At 39.6% G+C, this 20,358-nt stretch overlaps 1 protein-coding gene across 4 annotated transcripts; it reads left to right on the forward strand.

The window, feature by feature from the left end:
* On the forward strand, nucleotides 810-19,567 carry LOC109840926 (sodium/hydrogen exchanger 4-like). 4 transcript variants are annotated; one of them, XM_020409757.1, is made up of 14 exons: nucleotides 810-1,051; nucleotides 1,479-1,597; nucleotides 1,678-1,775; nucleotides 5,905-5,964; nucleotides 6,045-6,091; nucleotides 6,211-6,405; nucleotides 6,754-6,800; nucleotides 6,946-7,012; nucleotides 8,196-8,296; nucleotides 8,708-8,809; nucleotides 11,718-11,859; nucleotides 11,982-12,044; nucleotides 12,136-12,219; nucleotides 19,053-19,567. In XM_020409757.1, the coding sequence occupies exons 1-14, from the start codon at nucleotides 893-895 to the stop codon at nucleotides 19,308-19,310; spliced, it is 1,542 nt and encodes a 513-aa protein (XP_020265346.1). In that variant the 5' UTR covers nucleotides 810-892; the 3' UTR covers nucleotides 19,311-19,567. The 4 variants fall into 4 exon arrangements, with proteins under 4 accessions (XP_020265346.1, XP_020265347.1, XP_020265350.1 ...); XM_020409758.1 differs by lacking the exon at nucleotides 19,053-19,567 and adding an exon at nucleotides 18,315-18,626; XM_020409761.1 differs by lacking the exons at nucleotides 12,136-12,219; nucleotides 19,053-19,567 and having other exon boundaries at nucleotides 11,962-12,039.

A 20,358-nucleotide genomic window follows, 5' to 3' on the forward strand; every position in this document is an offset into this window, starting at 1 on the left:
TATAATTAAAAGTAATATTAAAATTTTTACCACGTGCATTGCACGTGCAAGCTAACTAGTAGTAATAAAACAGCAACCTCTGGTTGCATTTTTGCCACTTTTAAAATACTAAAGCTTTTATCTTTTTAATTTCTCTACTTAAAAAGCTCATGATTATTTAGTTTCCTTTAATTACTAATTATATTTTTCTCACCACTTCCTTTCCAAATAAATCTTTAATTAATTCCCTCTCCAAGAAGTATTTTAAATCCTGACTCCAATTTCCGACAAAGCATTTATCATGTTCTGCATCTCATGTTCCCCATAAACCTCACACGATTCTACCTTCAAAGATGTCATTTTCTATTTCTTAAAACAAAAAAAAAATCTACAAAAAGGCTTCAAAGATGAACATGTTCCATCTTCTACTTGCTAATCCTCTTCATAATTTAATTTCTACATCGTCCTTCCCTTTTTACAATTTCATTTTTTGTAAGGATTAATTGATTCTTGATGCAAATTTTTTCTATTTTATTATATCTTAAATAGACTAATTTAAACCTCGTCAATATTGAACATATTCTTAATATCATATATTTAAATCTCATTAATTTTAACATCTTAATATCATACATATTGAACATATTCTTAATCTTGCACCGGACAGAGTCAAGGGAGTAGTGAAAAGGCCATCAGCTTCAAGTGCAGTTATTGACACGTGTCACTCGTTCCCCTCACCTGCCACCTGTAAAATGACCAAACGAACTCCTAGTTTACCGCCATACGAACGCACACTCTCACTTCCTCTCTCTCTCTCTCTCTCGCTCTTCTCTCCAAAAAAAACGAAAGAAAAAAAAAAGAAACTATTTCCCCCTCTTTGTTTGTGTCATCAAAGAAACCCTAATTGATCTCGATGAGGCCAGTCCCGACGGATCTGCTATCGAGCGGCGCGGAGACGAGCCACGTCCTGGCGATATCGGTGTTCGTCGTCCTCATATGCCTCTGCATTCTCATTGGCCACCTGCTTCAGGCGTTCAAATGGCTCAATGAGTCCATCGCAGCCATTTTACTCGTAAAAAACCCTAACCCTAGCTCTTTTAATTGAATTTTTATGGGTTCGATTTCGCCAAATTGGGAAAGTTTGGGATCTTCGGCGGAAGTAGATTATGGACAACTAAATGCTTGATTCACTGCTAATTGATAGGGGGGGAAATTATACAATCTCTTTTTGGTGACAAGGAAAATGAGGTTAACAGTGATTGGTGAGGAAATATCTGCTTATTTTGAGATGCAAATATTAAACATTCGAGCGAATAGGTTGCGCTCGAACTTCTCTTCAAGATTGAAAAGGTGTTTTTTCCCCCCTTCAGAAATTACTTGAATGGATGACTTCGGTCATTTACCGTCTGATGTTGTAGTTCGTGGAAGATACGCATGCTTGCCTATTGAGACATGGGAAGGGAAATATGATTATAGACATTATTTGTTTATCCATATAGGGATTCATAGCAGGAGCTATTGTATTGATTTACAGCAAAGGGACAAAATCTCATGTCTTAAGGTTCGATGAAGAAATATTTTTCGTGTATCTTCTTCCACCGATAATCTTCAATGCTGGGTAAGCAGAGAGCCTTATATAATTTTTCACCATTGTCTGACTGTTTGACTTTCCACGCTTACATCTGTTTGCTACATCAGCTTTCAGGTCAAGAAGAAGCAGCTCTTTCACAACTTCCTAACCATAATGCTCTTTGGAGTTGTTGGAGTTTTTATTTCTTTCATAATCCTTTCAGCTGGTAATGAGAAGTTATTCCATGCATAATTTTTTGTTTTTTTTTTTTTGGATATTATATGAAGACATTGAAATATATCAACATCACGTCGGTAACCAAGTTGTCTATCAAAATCTCAAAAGCCTTACTTTTAAAACTAGATACATTGCTGAGATGGTTGCATATGTTATCCAGTAGATTAGATTTTTATTTTCCTTAAGAAAATAATATATGTGCAGTTGATAACTTGCTGTCTCGTCCAATGTTCTCTATGATGTATTACCTCGCAGTCCATATTCACATCATCTTTCCTGCTCAATAATGAAACCGCAGTTTAATATTAAGGGAAAAATGCTTCCAGCCCCCAAAACTAATGAAAACAAGCTTCCCCCTCCCAAGACTTTTTCAACGTGTGTTTTACCCCCAAAAGTAAACTCTGTGTTCTCTGAGCCCCCAAAACACAAAACCCAAGAAATTAAGATACGTGAAGACCATAATACCCTCCATTGTCACATCCTCCTTCCTCTCCAAACCTAACCACCGCAACCTCCTCTCTTTCTCCTCCTTCCATGGCCTCAAGCTCATCTCCGCCTTCAAAACCCAATCTTTCTCCTCCCTATCATTGTCATCCTCCGCCCCCAAATCTCCACATCCTACGACCTCTCCTCCATCTGCTTCCGCCCCATCAAAGAATCCATCGTCTCCCGCGAGATGACCCGCCGCTACATGTCCGACATAATCACCTACGCTAACACCGTCGGCGGCGGCGGCGGTGGCGGTGGCGGCGAATCCGTCGGCCTCTCCTGCGCCTACGAGCTCTCCAAGAACCCCGACATCAACGTCGCCATCATCGAGCAGTCCGTCTCCCCGGCATTGACGATCTGATTTCTTCCTCCATCTAGAGAGCGTCGAGTTTGTACAGAAAGTGAAGCGTATCGCTGACAAATACTGGGATCTCTACTCTCAGGAACGCGATCTCCCTGGACATTTACTTAGCTATCCCATTGGAGTAAGCAGTGAAGGAGTTGTTACAGAGCTCCCAAGGACGGAGTTTTTCCCCGATACAAAGGCTCGTGTTATTTGAACCAAGTCTGATTACATGCCCCCCATCCTCACCACTTAGGTAGCATTTGTCTTGTTTCTTTGCTTCAGGTTGTTTTTACTAAATAATAGTGTTATTGTATGTGGGAATAAAAAAAGAGTATCTTTGATTGTGGGTTGTAGTTTGTTGTTGGTGTTCTTTGATGGATGCGAATTAATTTATGCGTGTGTGAGGTTTTAGTATTGAGATATGTTTTCCTTTATGGCATAAATAGAATCTATGTTAAGCCTGAAGTTTGATTATTTGTCTCCTATTGTGTTTTGTTAAGGTTTGTCGTCGGTTGTTAAGATTAGTGGTCGGTTGTTAAGGTTACGGATTTGTTGTTAAGGTTACGTGTTTGTTGTTAAGGTTACACGTTGGGATTTATATGTATATATATTTTGGTTGTTAAGATTACACTTTTGTTGTTAAGGTTACGCGTTTGTTGTCAAGGTTACGGGTTTGTTGTCAAGGTTAATTTCACAACTAATTAGAATATTCGTTGTTAAGGATAATGATTGGTTGTTAATGTTACGCATTTGTTGTCAATGTTACGGGCTTGTTGTCAAGGTTAATTTCACAACTAATTAGAATATTCGTTGTTAAGGATAAGGGTTGGTTGTTAAGGTTACGCGTTTGTTGTCAAGGTTACGGGTTTGTTGTCAAGGTTAATTTCACAACTAATTAGAATATTTGTTGTTAAGGATAAGGGTTGGTTGTTAAGGTTACGCGTTTGTTGTCAATGTTACGGGTTTGTTGTCAAGGTTAATTTCACAACTAATTAGAATATTCGTTGTTAAGAATAATGGTTGGTTGTTAAGGTTATGCGTTTGTTGTCAAGGTTACGGGTTTGTTGTTAAGGTTAATTTTACAACTAATTAGAATATTCGTTGTTAAGGTTACGCGTTTGTTGTCAAGGTTACGGGTTTGTTGTCAAGGTTACGCGTTTGTTGTTAATGTTACATGTTTATTGTGAAATTAACCTTGACAATCAACCCGTAACCTTGACAACCAAACCCGTAACATTAACAACAAACCCGTAATCTAAACAACAAACACGTAACCTTGGCAACAAGGCTCTTAGGCTCTTAGCAATAAGGTTACCCGTAACCCGGAATAAGGTTTGTAGAATATCGTAGCCATCATCAGTTCCATGCAAAAATTTCTTAACAATCAACCCGTAACCATAACAAGCAACCCGTAACCTTAACAACCAACACGTAACCTTAACAAGCAACACGTAACCTTAACAAGCGACGCGTAACCTTCACAACCAACGCGTAAATCACTTGGCTTTTGAAAATCTCATTAAAAGTGAAATATTATTATAATTTCCCTAAAAATTAAAAGTGAAATATTCATTTTCTAAAAATATATTGTTATATATGTTTCCGAATCTTACAAAAAATCAGTAAGAAAAAAGAAAATTACCAACAATTAACCCTTCAAAAAACAAAAAAAACAAGATTAAAATCACTAACAGGACCCACTTCCTTCTTCCACCTCCTCAATTAACCCTTCAAAAAATAAAAAAAATATTAAAATCACTAACATGACCCACTTCCTTCTTGCACCTCCTCAATCTCAAAACGAACCGAGGAAGCCACGAAATCACAGCAAGTGCCCACCACCTAAAACAAAATCCAGGTTTTGAAAATCCGACGCACATGCACCACGACCGCCGCCGTAAACTTCGTCATCCTCCTCTTGCTCATCACCTCCTCCTGCTCATCCTCGCCGTCACCGGCGTCTCTCCACGTGTCACGTTCCCGGCCATCCGCGTGGAGCTCAACATGACCCTCGACCTCCTCATCAAAAACCCTAACTATGCTTCGTTCTCTCCAGCTTTACTATGGTGGGGCCCAGGTTGGGGAGGCTGATGTGGATCCTGGGAGGATACCGGTGCGCGGGGCGATGCTCGTGACGGCGAGGTTGACGGCAGAGGGGGCAATCTCATCGCGGAGGTGGGGACCCTGCTGAGGGACATGATGACGGCCGCCATCGGGGAAAGGGACGGAGGAACCCTTTCAAATCATCACAGATAAAGAAAGAAAAAGAGAGAGAAAGGGTATTATGGTCTTCAAATTTTAATACTCTTGGTCTTTGTGTTTTGGGGGCTCAGTGCATATTTGTTACGAATTTGGGGGTTTTGAGAGCGTTGAAAAAGTCTTGGGAGGGGGAAGCTTGTTTTCATTAGTTTTGGGGGCTGGAAGCATTTTTCCCTAATATTAATTACATTAGTTCCAAGATCCAGTTTATTCTCATGACACACACAAACAGATGTCACTCAGTTTCTCTTTATCTTTAAAAAGAAGCATCTGTTTATAACAGCCTTACCACTGAAAAATTATATATATTATGTTATTTTAAGATGAAATCTTTGTTTAGTTTAGGGGCTTAAATAGGTAATTGTCTCTCTTAGAATAGCTTAGTCTTGGCCCTTGATGGTGGAGAAAATGCAAACAAACCAGAAAATGGTACCACACTTCTTAAGATTATAAAAATATACACTTGATTAAAAAAAGTTACTTCTCATTCTGAAAAAAATTAAACATTTTATTATTTGTAGAATCTGTATTTAACAGTCTGTCTTTGTCTTCTTCCAAAGTACTTTTACATGGCCAGTTCTCAGGAGATGGACAATCTCTTTTCTTTTGAGTGATGCTGCAAAAAACCTAAAATCAAGTGATCAGCCGCAAACTCCAACATGAAGATCGGTATTAGTTACTATTTCTATTGTAAATTTCCTGTCTATCTAATGTATAAAGACTAATAACAACCACATCCTTAGGAATTAGGACTAGTCTGATAATTCCTACATGAATTCTGTCCTTTTATATTCAAGTAATATGGAATTTCAAACTCTTACCACCCTTATCCGGCATAGGCTTATTTCATTGAAATTTATGTTCACAGTCCCATAAATGATATTCGATTGCTCAGATGGGTATTAAGTAACATTTGCTGAATCACAAATTTTTTTCTATTTTCTTTGATAAACGTCATCTGCATGACCCCTTTCCTAAGAGCTTTCCAAAAATTGCTCTCACTGATGTGTTTTTATTGATTTAGGCAGTTGGTGGCTCTTTCCTAAAATTGGTTTTGAACGACTTGAACCACGAGATTATCTTGGTGCGGATTTGATTCTGTCTACTAAAATTAATTTCTCAAGTAATCTTTATCTGAAAACACGTTGTTCTGATTTGTTTCAGTTCTCGGGACAATATTTTCCTCCACGGACACTGTTTGTACACTACAGGTTAAACAGATCCATCCCATACCCAGTCCTTTCATTTTATATTATTTTCTATTAGTTCCAATTTCAGCTAATTAAATCAAGGTACTTTTGTTGGCCATTGTTTTCATGTTCAATTTTAGGTCCTGAGCCAAGATAAGAATCCTCTACTGTACAGTTTGGTCTTTGGAGAAGGGATCATGAATGATGCCACATCTGTAGTCCTTTTTAATGCGATTCGAAAGATGGATGTCTCTAACCTAAATGGATCAACGGCACTTCATGTTTTTAGAGATTTCTTGTACTTATTCTCAACAAGCACCGTGCTAGGAATTGTGGTCAGTTCCGTATTACATAGTTTCCTCAGAACACACGCTTCAAGTGCAATGCCACTTAATTATCTGTTCAAACAAGGTGCTCGTTATCGAATAAGTCCTGCCAAATTGACGTCTGTGGTCCCCCATAGGATGGGCTAGGAAAGGAGTACTTCTGATAACAAGCAGATTGTTTGAACAGAAAAATGAGCAGCATTGCACTTGAAACTATTGTTACCTCCTTTGATGCTTCGCTTACCTGCAAGCATAGGAAACTACTAATTGTCTTTAGTCATTTCTATTTGTTTTATTAGTTCTATCGTTTTTAGATTCATTCTTATCCAGTTTAATTAACAAAATTCCATCTTACAGAGTGGCCTTTTAACTGCATACGCGCTTAAAACCTTCTATTTTGGAAGGTAAGTGAACTACAAGATCAACGGTCTACTTGTGCCCTTTTTGAATTAGTACGAGAGACGGCACATGCTAACTGTCATTTGTTTCCCCTTTTAGAATTAGTACAAGAGGCGACATGTGTTAACTGTCATTTGTTGTATGTTACAGGCACTCAACTGACCGTGAAATAGCTCTCATGATCCTGATGGCATATTTGTCATACACGCTAGCCGAGGTTGGGATAGAAATCAAGTTATCCTCTATTCATTCAGCACCGTGTAATTATCACTGCCTTTTGTTGCCATGTGAGTATCTGCTATAGGATAATTACCAATAAGGAATTAGCCTCATTCAAATTATTATATCGTGGACAAGGACCACAACGTTTCTTAGAAGAATGCACATCTCTACAAAATATACTAGCTGCCACATAGAGAAATGTCTTTCTACTGTTTCTCAGTGGTTTATTTCTAAACTTTCCTTAATTTACGACAGAGGTCAGTGCCTAAACTGTTTCGTTGCCTCTGTGCTGATGACTCGTATAGAATTCGGTTGGGAACAATTAGTTGGAAGCAATCAAGCACTCAGTACAGTGTAAAGAATATCATTTACTAGGAGAAGCGTGACATTCCACAAAAAAGTTAGTCCCACATCATTGGAATGAGTGAAATGTAGAGCATCTATAAGGTGAGTTGTGAGATTCAAGTGTAGCATCGGCTAGTTGATTTTGGCAGTAGTTTGAGCCAAACAACGCGCTACACTCAGTGGGGTCCCACAGCTTACAACACACCAACAGGCCCGCAGGCCTGGGGCATGACAATAAGACCAGGGTTTCATATTCTGAGAGGGTCACATCTTTGGAGCTATTCCTGACCAAAACAGGAAAGGAGAACCATCACCTAGGATCAGGATTTGATGCCTGCATATTAGCTTTATGTATCTAGCATCTTCTGCTATAAGTTCCACTCTCTGGAATTAAATTGCTTTAGTCTTTTGTTTTCACGTTAGAACTCCAAAGATAACAACAGAAAGTTTAAAGCCTGAATTATTTCTCCTGATAAATCAATTATCAATGACAAATGCAAGTGTTTTTGAAATCTTTCACTGTCTAATTACTTGCTGTTTAATGGCAAAATTTGATCTCGTTTCAATAGCGTGGTATTTGTAATATGCTTTAGAACCCTTGAAAAAATCTGATTTTCTGCAAATCTTCATCAGCAGTTGATTCAAAACTTCTGAAGCAAGGTCATATTTTGTTATGTAGTTATCTCATTCATTTTATCATGGCCTAAATCTATGTCTGGACACTTCAAGAAAAGTGTAAAGTATGTATTTTATCTTCCTGTATAAGATGTCATATGTTTATCTATTTTAGATGATATCTGCATTTGAAAAACATGTCAATGTTTTCTGCGCAGCTTTTTGAATTGAGCGGAATTCTGGCTGTCTTCTTTTGTGGAATTGTCATGTCACATTATGCATGGTATAATGTGACTCAAAAATCAAGAACCACAACAAGGTATCTTCAAGTGCTTCCATAATTCATAGAGATTTTTAGGATGCAAAGTAGAAGTTTAGTCATATGTGAGATCATTTGTTGAAATAGATAATTAAGAGTAGTACATGTATTATGCATGGATGTGCTGACATTTTTTTCGGGGAAATGATTTATGATGATTGTGAAGCCATAAATGAGTTATAATAGAAAGAGAATGTTATTAGCTAAAGCTCTTGACCAGGTTATTTTCAGTGCACTGTGGTGTCTACTAGATGCATATGTTCTTCTCAGTACCCCAAACTTTGGGGTATTAGTGTGAAAATCTTCATTAAAGAATCAATAAACTCACGGTGCCAAGATGTTTTTTTTTCCTTCCATTCTGCTGTGTTGTGATTTTTTTTTCCCTCTCTTTTTCTTCCTTCTTTCCTTCAGGCACACTTTTTCTACAATGTCGTTCATTGCAGAAACTTTCATCTTTCTTTATGTGGGCATGGATGCGCTTGACCTTCAGAAATGGCAGGTGACAGGGGCAAGGTAAGCACTGTCAACTTCAAGATGTCAGCTCAGAAATTATAAAATAAAAGCTAATAGAATGAATTCAGTGGAGCCTTAAATCGAGGAGTTATTTACAAAGTTAAAAAGATGTCAAACTGAAAATTGTTTGAAACAAATGCAGTCGGCCAGGAAAGTTATCCTCCCGTTTCAGTTCAGTTCATCTCTTTGTATAGAAAGGTGATAGTAGCTATCGCCATACCTGGCAGAAACTTTTTGCCAACACTTTGAGATCCTCAACACTGAGCTGCGAGCACCTCCACCAACACTTTGAGATCCTCTTTTTGGTATTAATTCGGCTTTAGAATCACAAGCATTCTCACAAGAACTTTCTAGCAACTCAGCCTGGTTTTACCTTAGTCAAAGATAGCAGCACAGTTATGCACAAAATATGATACCAAAGATATCTTCAGAACTAATTTTGGAGGAATTCTTTTTCCAACCAATGATATTAGTACATTATCTCCATCCTATAAACTGATTGACTATGCTTTTATCTGTTCTTCTTAGATGTGGCATCACTTGCAGTGGATTGATATTGTCACAACCCCAATTTCCGAACCTAAAAGGAATATTAGAGCCGGACTAAACCTATGAAAAATCCTCCAAAAATATACATTCATTAAAAGACCATCAAAATAATCTCTTCATTGAACTAAAACCAACAATAAATATTCAAATAATCTCTTCATTGAACTAAAACCAACAATAAATATTCTCTATAATCCCAAAAGTCAACATTAATCCAATTAACTAACTAAAACCAACAATAAATATTCTCTATAATCCCAAAAGTCAACATTAATCCAATTAACTTGATAAAAGCAAATATTCCTCAACTTGAAATAAAACTCAACCTAAAGGAAAGAATCCCATTATTACAAAACTCTCAATTTATCAACTAAACATCAAAGACTTTATTTAACCTTCACCTAGAAGACAATAACAATCTCGAATTTTATTTCTTGCTTCATTCTAAGAATGTGAAAAATCATCAATTCCACCTAATCCCGAGTCTCTAAAAAGAATGAAAACAACACAATGAGTTCACAACTCAATAAGTGGATAAATTCGTACATTGAACACTGGTTTTGTAAAAACTCAAATATTTCAACAAATAATAAGCAAAATATAAGAATGATAGAGAATCATCAATGAACTCTAGTACTTGATGTAAATATTTAAGAAAACTTAAAAATCATGAAATAAAAATAAGCAAGTCACGTCTCAATACGGTCAACACTTTATATTCCGATTGACTCGATAAACCCCACAATTATTAAGCTCGTGGTTCTAGGACGGTGAGACCCAAATTTGAGCTTTTAGCGCTAAAATAAAACCTCATAGAGGCACATTGAGCCCTGTTTTAATAACTTGCGTATACTCGATATATACCGGTATATTGACTTGAGATGCATATACTTTAAGAAAATTAAACAAAGTTCTAAAACTAAATACGTTATACAAAAATACCAAAGGCCAACCAATAGTGAAATCAATCAACCACGTGTGCATCTCAACCTACTACTATATGAAAAGACATAACAATTGACAAAGAATATAAGCGTAGGCTTATACCAAATAACAATGTGCATTAATCCAATCAATAACTAGTATGCGAGCAACCATACAAAAGGGTATAATTTATCAGAATAAACTTACATATAGTCAATATAATTTTATATAAAAAATACGCAGTGAATAATGTACAAATTCACCACTTACACAAACCCAAAAGACTATCGGAATATCAGTCACAATGCCTCCTCGAAGTCCCTTGGAATTCCTACATAATATTTACAAATAATCATCAAAATTTACCGTAGAATCTATGACGCAAACGCCTATAAAAATAATTTTAGGATATATTAACTTAAATTAACTATACTAAAATCAATCAACATATCCTATTGTACCCTATAGGCACGGTTAAGCATTGTATGCATAATAATTTTTATAAATAAAAACAAAAGAAGAGGAGACGGGAAAAATGCTGCACTAGATTAAGGAAATTAGCCATGGCCACAAAAACAAGGCCTATCAAGTGGAACATGGTGGAACCATCAACGAAGATAAGATCCAAATAAATTAAAATAAAATTTGTTGCACAACATGAAACGATGCTTACTCTAGTCCATATAAAACTGCTAGAAGTAGAGATAGACTTATAGCTTGTTCTTGTGTTAATAATGACCGCCTACTTCCTCAGTACAGATCCTTAAAAAAAATTCCCCTGAAGAAGAGAGCGCGGCGGGGAGAGGGTGCGGTGATCTCACAAATATACGTGAGCTAGGGTTTCTAGATATATAACATTTAATTTACAAATAGAACCCTCTAATAGTACATAATTTATATAAGTACAATTACTAACATTTTATGCATAAAAATCCTTTTATTTTTTTTATATATAGCCAAAAATTAGGATTGTTGCAGATGTGTTGCTAGAAACAGTAACTATGTGAATGATAATTGATCGCTTCGTGGAGTTTTACTGACTTAGAACTGTATGGAGAAAGGCTTCAAGGATGATGATCAGGGATAATAACTAACAAGCATACCTCACCTACAAGATGCTAGAACTGTGTATTTCTGCTGTTATGATTTTACAATCATTTTAACGAATCAGTAAGATTCGCTCCCTGGTTAATAAAAAGGCACTCCTTACTATGGAATTTGGTTATGAGATTGACTGGTTGAATATTGTGTCACAGACAATCATTTTGTTTTTCAAATATGCCAATTAACCTATCAGTATCTCACATTTTAAAATTTTCTTTTTAGATTTGATTTTTTTTATAGATACTGGAATTAGCTTATCTTTTGGTAACCTAGATGTTTCATACAAAATCTGACGATTTATCAAAATATCTTAAATTTGCCAATTTGTCAGTTTGAAGACATCGTTTGGTATATATGGTGTTCTCATTTGTCTACTTTTGCTTGGGAGGGCTGCTTTTGTTTTCCCTCTCTCTGCTCTATCCAATTACATGAGTTCAAATGTTGAAAAGTCGACAATCACATTCCATCACCAGGTGAGATCTTCTTATCTCACCTTCTTACAGTTCACTGTATAAGCTAAAAGGATAGAAACATTTGGACTCACATTCTATTAGTTTTGTAAGAAGTGTTTTTAGTTTCATGTCATAATTTACAGGTCATAATTTGGTGGGCTGGCCTCATGAGAGGAGCTGTTTCTGTTGCTCTAGCATTTAAACAGGTTCTTTCTTACTTAACTGTGATTGTGATATAAGAAAAGGATGGTTTCTAATTTATCATCAAAGTTTTCTTGACTTTCTGCCTTTCTGCAGTACACGGATTTTGGGGTTACGTGGAATCCAGTTCATGCCACAATAATCACAAGTACAGTAGTTATCGTGCTCTTCAGCACTATGGTATGTCAAAGATTTATGTATGTCATAGATTTAACATGCATGCTGCTAAAACTAACAAGTTAGGGAATATATCGTGTTAGGGAATATATTACGTATCATGTTAGAAAGTTTCTCCCATCCAAAATAAGCAAATATATTACGTATCATGTTAGGGAATTGTTGAGAATGTAATGCAATTAAAGGGTTTGTTAGAGGGCCTTTGTGTAAACATGTGTGTAAGGCTATATAAGCCAACAATTCTATCAATGAGATGCAAGAAGCCCTAATTTCTCAATATGGTATCAGAGCTATCTAACCTAGCCGCCGCCTCTTCATTTGTCTTGTGAACCCGACGTGAATCCAAGCTCGTCGACGACGAAGACGACGTCAGCCGAAGTCCCGACCAAGCTCCGACGCCATAAAAGCCTTCGCGACGACGAAGACGACGTCAGCCGAAGTCCCGACCAAGCTTCGCCGGAGCTTTCGCTGGTGCCTTGGCCGGAGATCTCGCAAAGGACACGCCGTTGAAGAAGGCATGGTTCTCTCGTCGATGCCGACCCCTTTGTTCCGATCTCCCATGGCGTCGTGAATGATTCTGCCCTCAATCGAGCAGGAGGAGGTGGAAGGAGATCGATGGGTGGGCCGATGAGAATGCGACGATGAAGGACGAGCTGGTGAAGGGAGAGAACGGGGAGTCGACGAGGGCGACAGCGACAGAGAAACGATCAGCGGCGAAGAGCTTGGCGAGATCGAAATTGGGAGCCGGAGTAGGGGAAGAAGAATAGAAAAAAAAACAAAAGGAAGTTTTTTATTGAAAAAAAAGAGGGGAGAGATCTGTAGCGGGGAAGTTTTTTATTGAAAAAAGAGAGGGGAGAGATCTGTAGTGGGGAAGTTTGTGCTGTGCTGATTAGAACAAAAAAAAAAGGAAAAAAGAAAAAGAAAGAAGAGGGATCTGTAATCTGTAATTAGATGAATTGTAATAGCTTGTTTAGGTTCCCTCGACAGGTCAGTCCTCGAACTGATGAGAGAAGAGCTGATATCTCACCTTGTTGAGATATCTTGCTTTTGGTTCTTGTTTCCTTAGTGAAACAGGAATTTTTATTGATCTAACTTTCTTGTTGTGCTGTCGGAGTGCTGCCGAAATTTTCACTGCACACAAGAATACAAGTTGGATCTATGACGGAGACTGGCAAAAATCCGATGGAAGGGATCATCAATAAGTTGAATCCTGAGGAGATCTCAACATTGATGCAACTGATGAAGTTGTCGGCGGGAGAGAGCTCGACAAAGCCACAACCCAAGAAGGTGGAGCTTCCACCTATCGATGTAAAACTTGATGGACCCGCGACATATCTGAGTTGGTCGCGCCGGGTGAAATATACCCTTGCTGGGAGGAGCCTAGAGGGATATCTGACAGGGGAGAAGACTGAGCCGGCTGAGGGCTCAGCAGGGAGAGATGAGTAGAAGTCCACTCATATGTTGGTGTATATCTGGCTTCTGAATTCTGTAGTACAACCAATTGCTGCCACAGTGGATGGTCTTGGGAGGGTGCATGATGTCTGGGAGAAGCTGAGGAGGACTTACGATGGGGTGGGAAATAACCTAAGGGTATTCCAGATCGAGAAGGAAATCAGCGCTACAGTCCAGGGAGAGAGGACTGTACAGGAGTACGCCACAGAGCTGGAGCGCTTGTGGCTCGATCACGATCACTTCTCACCCCTAGCGAGCTGTAAAGACCCGGAGTGCAAGGAGCGCGAGGCCTCCTTGCAGAAGAGGACCATGTTGTTTCTCCGAGGCTTGGCTCCAGCATATGATCAGAGGACGGCGTTGTTACTAACTCAGATTAAGATCCCACCACTGGAGGAGGCAATCTCAGCCATGATACAAGAGGAGAGCCGCATCAGACTACAGGCTGGGACAGGTGGACTTACAGGGGAAAAGTCTGCACTGGTGGTATCCAACCCGGATTACACTGGATTCAGAAGGGAGACTAGGAAGTGCTTCAACTGCGGAGAGGTAGGACATCTGAGACAGATGTGCCCTAAGCCACCCAGAGAGAGAGACTGGGGTGGACGCGGTCAGGCTGGAGGCCGTGGTCGTGGTCGTGGAGGCAGGCGAGGTGGAAGAGGAGGCCACCGAGCAAACTTGACAGTGACAGAAAGAGAAGAAGAAGCTGAGATGATCTTCACTGCCGAGGATCGTGCACTCTTGACAGCACTGAGGAGGAAGCAGAGCGCAGTAGGTGATGTGTCTGAGGGGGCATCTACTACTTTCTCTGGACGAGGGACTAGGCACTGGCACTGTTACTGTAGGTACCTCTGGCTCCTTCCCCCTCCTACTGTATGTAAGCAACTCCCCCTGAGCTGTAGGTCTAACACCCATTGTCTCCTCCTTCTCCCCTTCGTCTTCATCCTCCTTCTGTAATGGTAGTGAGTTCTTATCTTACACTCATTTAGCAGAAGCAGAGAGCATCCAGATCGCTGATGGTACAGCGCAGGATGTGGTTGGTAAGGGCACTGTTAGTTGTACAGGTTCTATAACTTTATCTAATGTTCTGTATGCTCCTTCATTCCCTGTTAGCCTGTTATCCATTAGTGCCATTATCCTTCAACGAAATAGTATTGTTTATTTTGACATTCCCAAGGTGATCTTCCAGGAAAAGGGGACAGGGCGAAGACTTGGGACTGGGACATGGCATAGCGGGCTGTGGTACTTGGACCGCGAAGGGATGGACTCAGCGCTGACATCTGTGGTGGAGAGGACGGGAACAGGAGGAGCTAAAGTGTGTGCAGAAGATGAGTTGATGCTTTATCATCAACGGATGGGACATCCGTCATTTGGCATTTTGGGTAGAATGTATCCAACCCTGTTTGGAAAAATAGATAAACAGAAGCTACATTGTGATGCTTGTGAGTTTGGAAAACTAACTAGAAGCTCTTACGTTAGTTCAGGTAATAGGAGTTCTTGTAAGTTTGAAGTAATACACTCTGATGTATGGGAACCCTGCCCAGTAAATTCTATAAATGGATGCAAGTTTTTTGTTACATTTATTGATTACTTCTCTAGGGTCACTTGGGTGTATCTTATGAAAAACAAAAGTGATGTAGTTGGCTGTTTTAAAGATTTTCATAAGCACATCCAGACTCAGTATGGTGCAGCAGTAAAGGTGTTGAGGTCGGATAATGGGACAGAGTATACCAACAGAACACTTGGGGAGTATCTGTCAGCTCAGGGGATTCTACACCAGACTACATGCCCATACACCCCAGCTCAGAATGGGGTAGCAGAGAGGAAGAACAGACATCTCCTAGAAGTCGCTAGGAGTATGATGATGGCGATGAATGTCCCAAAGATGGTATGGGGACAAGCAGTCTTGACTGCTGCTTACTTAATCAACCGGATGCCTTCAAGTGTGTTGGAGTGGAAGTCTCCTTGTGAGATACTGAAATGAGATAACGAAGGGGCCCTACCATTGAAGGTATTTGGCTGTGTGTGTTTTGTGAAGGACAACAGACCATCGGTTGGGAAGCTAGACCCTAGGGCTGTGAAATGTATATTCGTGGGATACAATGGCACCCAGAAAGGGTATGTTTGCTGGAGCCCGGTGGAAAAAAGGTTGTTTGTCAGCATGGATGTGCGGTTTCGGGAGCTCGAGCCGTACTACACAGTAGGGGTTACTTCACCTTTTGGTGACTTGCCCGATACTGGAGGTATGAGGCAAGAGGGGGAGAATGGTGAGAGCTCAAGGGGGTCAATCCCAATTTCGATCCCGTACCCAGAAGAGAAGGAGGATGAAGACGAAGGGGAGAAGGAGGAGACAAGGGGTGTTAGACCTACAGCTCAGGGGGAGTTGCTTACATACAGTAGGAGGGGGAAGGAGCCAGAGGTACCTACAGTAACAGTGCCAGTGCCTAGTCCCTCGTCCAGCTCTGCTCTAACTCCTGAGACACCTACACCACCCTCCACTCTAGGTAATATCATTCCTACTCCTAACCCTCCCCCTACTCTAATGTCAGAAAGGAGGACTACTCGCAGTAATGCGGGAAATCCTCCTAAGAGATATGGTTGGGATCTAGCTCATTCTGTTTCCTATTCTCACATATTACCTTCATATGGAGCATTTATTGCATCATTAGATTCTGTTATTATACCTAACAGCTGGCAGGATGCTAAGAAGGACCCAAAGTGGAAGGCTGCTATGCATGAGGAGCTGGGGGCTCTTGAGAAGAACCACACGTGGGAGTTAGCGACACTGCCAGCAGGAAAAAAGGCAGTGGGATGCAAGTGGGTGTTTACCGTGAAGCAGAACCCGGAAGGGAAGGTTGAACGATACAAGGCACGACTGGTGGCAAAAGGGTACAGCCAGACATACGGCATTGACTACGATGAGACTTTTGCACCAGTGGCGAAGATGAGTACTGTTCGAACGTTGATTTCTCTAGCAACAAATGGTGGATGGGAACTACACCAACTGGATGTGAAGAATGCGTTCCTTCATGGAGATCTAGTGGAAGAGGTGTATATGGAGATACCACCTGGATGTAGCACAGGACAGACAGTGGGTAAGGTCTGCAGACTGAAGAAGTCTTTGTATGGACTAAAACAGTCCCCTCGAGCATGGTTTGATAGGTTCAGGAGAGCCATGGTTAGTATGGGATACAGACAGATCAATGCCGATCATACTGTATTCTTCAGAAGAAGTGGAGGTCACATCACAATGCTGGCAGTATATGTGGATGACATGATCATCACAGGGGATGATGAGAAGGAGATTGCTCAGCTCAAGGTAAGATTGAGCAAAGAATTCGAAGTGATGGATCTGGGTCAGCTGCGATACTTCCTTGGGATAGAGATAGCTCATGGACCTAAGGGGATTGTTCTCTCTCAGAGGAAGTATGCACTGGATCTTCTTGCAGAGACGGGAATGTTGGGATGCAAGACTGCTGCTACACCGATTGATCAGAGTCTCAGGCTGAGTGCTGAGGCAGGAGAACCTGTTGATCGTGAGAGATATCAAAGATTGGTGGGTAGGCTGATCTACCTGAGTCACACACGCCCAGATATCTCATTTGCGGTAAGCATGGTGAGCCGCTATATGCATGACCTGAGGAAGGGTCATATGGATGCAGTATATCAGATACTGAGGTATCTAAAGGGGGCCCCTGGCAATGGACTAAGATTCAGGAGAAGTGGTCATGTGAACATTGAGGGCTACTGTGACTCAGATTGGGCTAGCTGCGGAGATGATCGGAGGTCTACCTCAGGGTATTGCATATTTGTAGGAGGCAATTTAGTCTCCTGAAAAAGCAAGAAGCAATCTGTGGTGGCGAGATCAACAGCTGAAGCAGAGTACAGAGCCATGGCCTTGGGGGTTGCTGAGTTGATGTGGCTGAAGAACATGCTGGTGGAACTGAACCTTGATCAAGGGGCCAAGATGAGTTTGTGGTGCGATAACAAGTCAGCTATCAGCATCGCCAACAACCCAGTTCAGCATGACAGAACTAAGCACATCGAGATTGATAGATTCTTCATCAAGGAGAAACTGAACAGTGGGCTACTGGAGTTAGGCTATGTTCCAACTAAGGAGTAGGCTGCAGACTGCTTGACTAAAGGGCTTAGCTCAGTAGATCTAGCTAGAGGGTGTGACAAGATGGGCTTAATAAATATCTTTCGCCCTTCTTGAGGAGGAGTGTTGAGAATGTAATGCAATTAAAGGGTTTGTTAGAGGGCCTTTGTGTAAATATGTGTGTAAGGCTATATAAGCCAACAATTCTATCAATGAGATGCAAGAAGCCCTAATTTCTCAATAGGAATATATCACAATGTAATATACTTAGACATGAATCATGACTGAGGCATTTAATTTATTGGCCTAATTTTAGTAGTCTTCGGACATTCTTCATTTTAGCTTGCAACTTAAACTTTTCTGCTTTTTCTATTCCTATTGATGCCCTTGTTGATTTCCCTGCTTGTGTCAACAGATTCTATTACGCCCTGAAGAACAATATTGGTTGCTTAATCTCACAAAGCCCCCCCCCCCCCCCCCCCCCCCACCCAATTTTTTTTGTTTTTTTTTTTTGAGAGATCAAAGTAATTTATCGTTTTTTTAAGTACAGGGAAGAAAACTTAAGGACACGGGGGTAGCTATATCCCAGGGATCTGTTCCTGTAGAAGAGTTTCGAGTCAAATGGATTGTCCTGGCAAAGCTTTCTGCCATTCCTTATCATTAAATTAAATATCATCGCGTTGTGGCATTATTCTTCATTCAATTTTAAAATAGCATTGATTTAAAAATAGCAGCAAATCTCTATCTAAGGGATGTATTCTTCACATGTAATCTTTCGATTGCCCATCTGAATCTTTTCTGCTCCTGTTGTTGTCACAAAATCCTGGATAATGACTCAGAACGCATTTATTAGGTGGATTTTATTCTCCCTTATTGCATTCCGTTCTTTCTTTGCCTCATTATCCCAAATGTTTCTTTATCATCATGCGATATAGTTATCAGTAGTTTCTTTCTCTTTGTTAATTAAAGTGCAAGGTTGATCTACTTTGCATGAGACACAGACAAGGCGGAACTTTTTTTCTTCTTCTTCTTCTTTCCTGCAGCAGACCAGCCCTTTCTCTTTAATGCGGAAGAATTACCCTCCATCATTAATTAACGTATATTAACAAAATAAAATAAAATCATTTAGAAGAAGTTTACATGATGTAGGAGAATACATCTGTAAGATTTGAGTCTTACAGTAACATATGTTCGATGTTTTATTTGAAGTGGTTTCATGTGCCACACTTATCCTTGTTTTGTAGGCTTTACTCAGGGATCGTGGTGCTCAATTTTTTTTTTTTAACAGGTATTTGGACTTCTAACTAAGCCTCTCACTGATGCATTGCTTCCTCAAAGTGAACGAGGTAAGAATAATCACCAAAACAGAAAATCATTTGAAGAAGACCAAATCCTTCCACTTCTCTCACAAGAGAACCCCCTTCAAACAAAGAGCACTTTAGCTCTGCTATTTGAAAGGCCAGTCCGAACTATCCATGTATACTGGAGAAAGTTTGATGATAACTACATGAGGCCACTCTTTGGTGGTCCTTCTCCTTCGACCTGAGATCCTGTGCCACTACTTCAGGAAAATTGTCAGAATTTATTATTTGCACTTTTATTCTTCTTTTTCCTGCGTATATAAGCTGAAAGCTCATAGCAGGAAGTTTTGTTATTGCAAGTAACAACTTTCTTTGTTAAAAGAGAGAATTTTACCGATCGCGCCAATACTGAATCTCTCCGGCTTTTCAGAAGAAGATCAAGGTGCCATTTGCAAACGTGATATATTTGCAAAAAGAATGAAAATGGGTGCTATTTATTCTTTAAATCTCTCTCTCTCTCTCTCTCTCTCTCTCTCATTTTCATTTTGGGTATAACATACCGATTTTAGCAAATACATTCATTGTGTTTCTAACAATCTGCACAAAACAATTTTTCTTTTTTTTTTGGTGCATATCAGCCTTATGATATTGTGCTCTGACAATCATTTCAGGATATACTCGTTTTACAGCTCCAATTTTAATGAGTTAGATTAATGATAATGTGACTCTCAAATACGAGTTCCTTTTTCAATGATTAGATCATTTTCAACCCACTGCTTTTGGAAAGGCTGGCTCTTGCAACTTAGATTTTCTCCAACGAAACCCATATATAAAGAGCTTCACTTGAGACCAGGAAATTTCATATTTTCAGGGAAAACGACGAAACTTCAGATAGACTAAAGCGGGTACCAAAACATGGTAAAGATGGTGAAAGTATAAAATTTGATGAACAAGTAACCACCAATATCTTAGAGTGGCAATTAGGTAACATAATTTTTTCCTAAACGCGTCATTGATTCTGGCCACACTGATAATTTTAATTGTTATTTTCCTTAGCTAACCCCAAAATTTTGGGATAGATATAAAGGCTTCGTAGTTGTAGCAGCGTCCTTCATACAAAGAAATATGAGGCAATTAATAAAGAAGAAATCTTAAAAGTCTCAAATTAAATTTGCAATTTATAAATGGATAAGAAATAGCATTGGATTAGTATTAGCATATCTTGCATTGAGCACAGTTAGTTTGGTAGAACTAACTTTAGACCAAAATGTCACTTCTTTCTCTGGCAGTTGA

The sequence above is a fragment of the Asparagus officinalis genome, chromosome 5, assembly GCF_001876935.1.
Source record: "Asparagus officinalis chromosome 5, Aspof.V1, whole genome shotgun sequence".
In the NCBI taxonomy this organism is placed as follows: Eukaryota; Viridiplantae; Streptophyta; class Magnoliopsida; order Asparagales; family Asparagaceae; genus Asparagus; species Asparagus officinalis.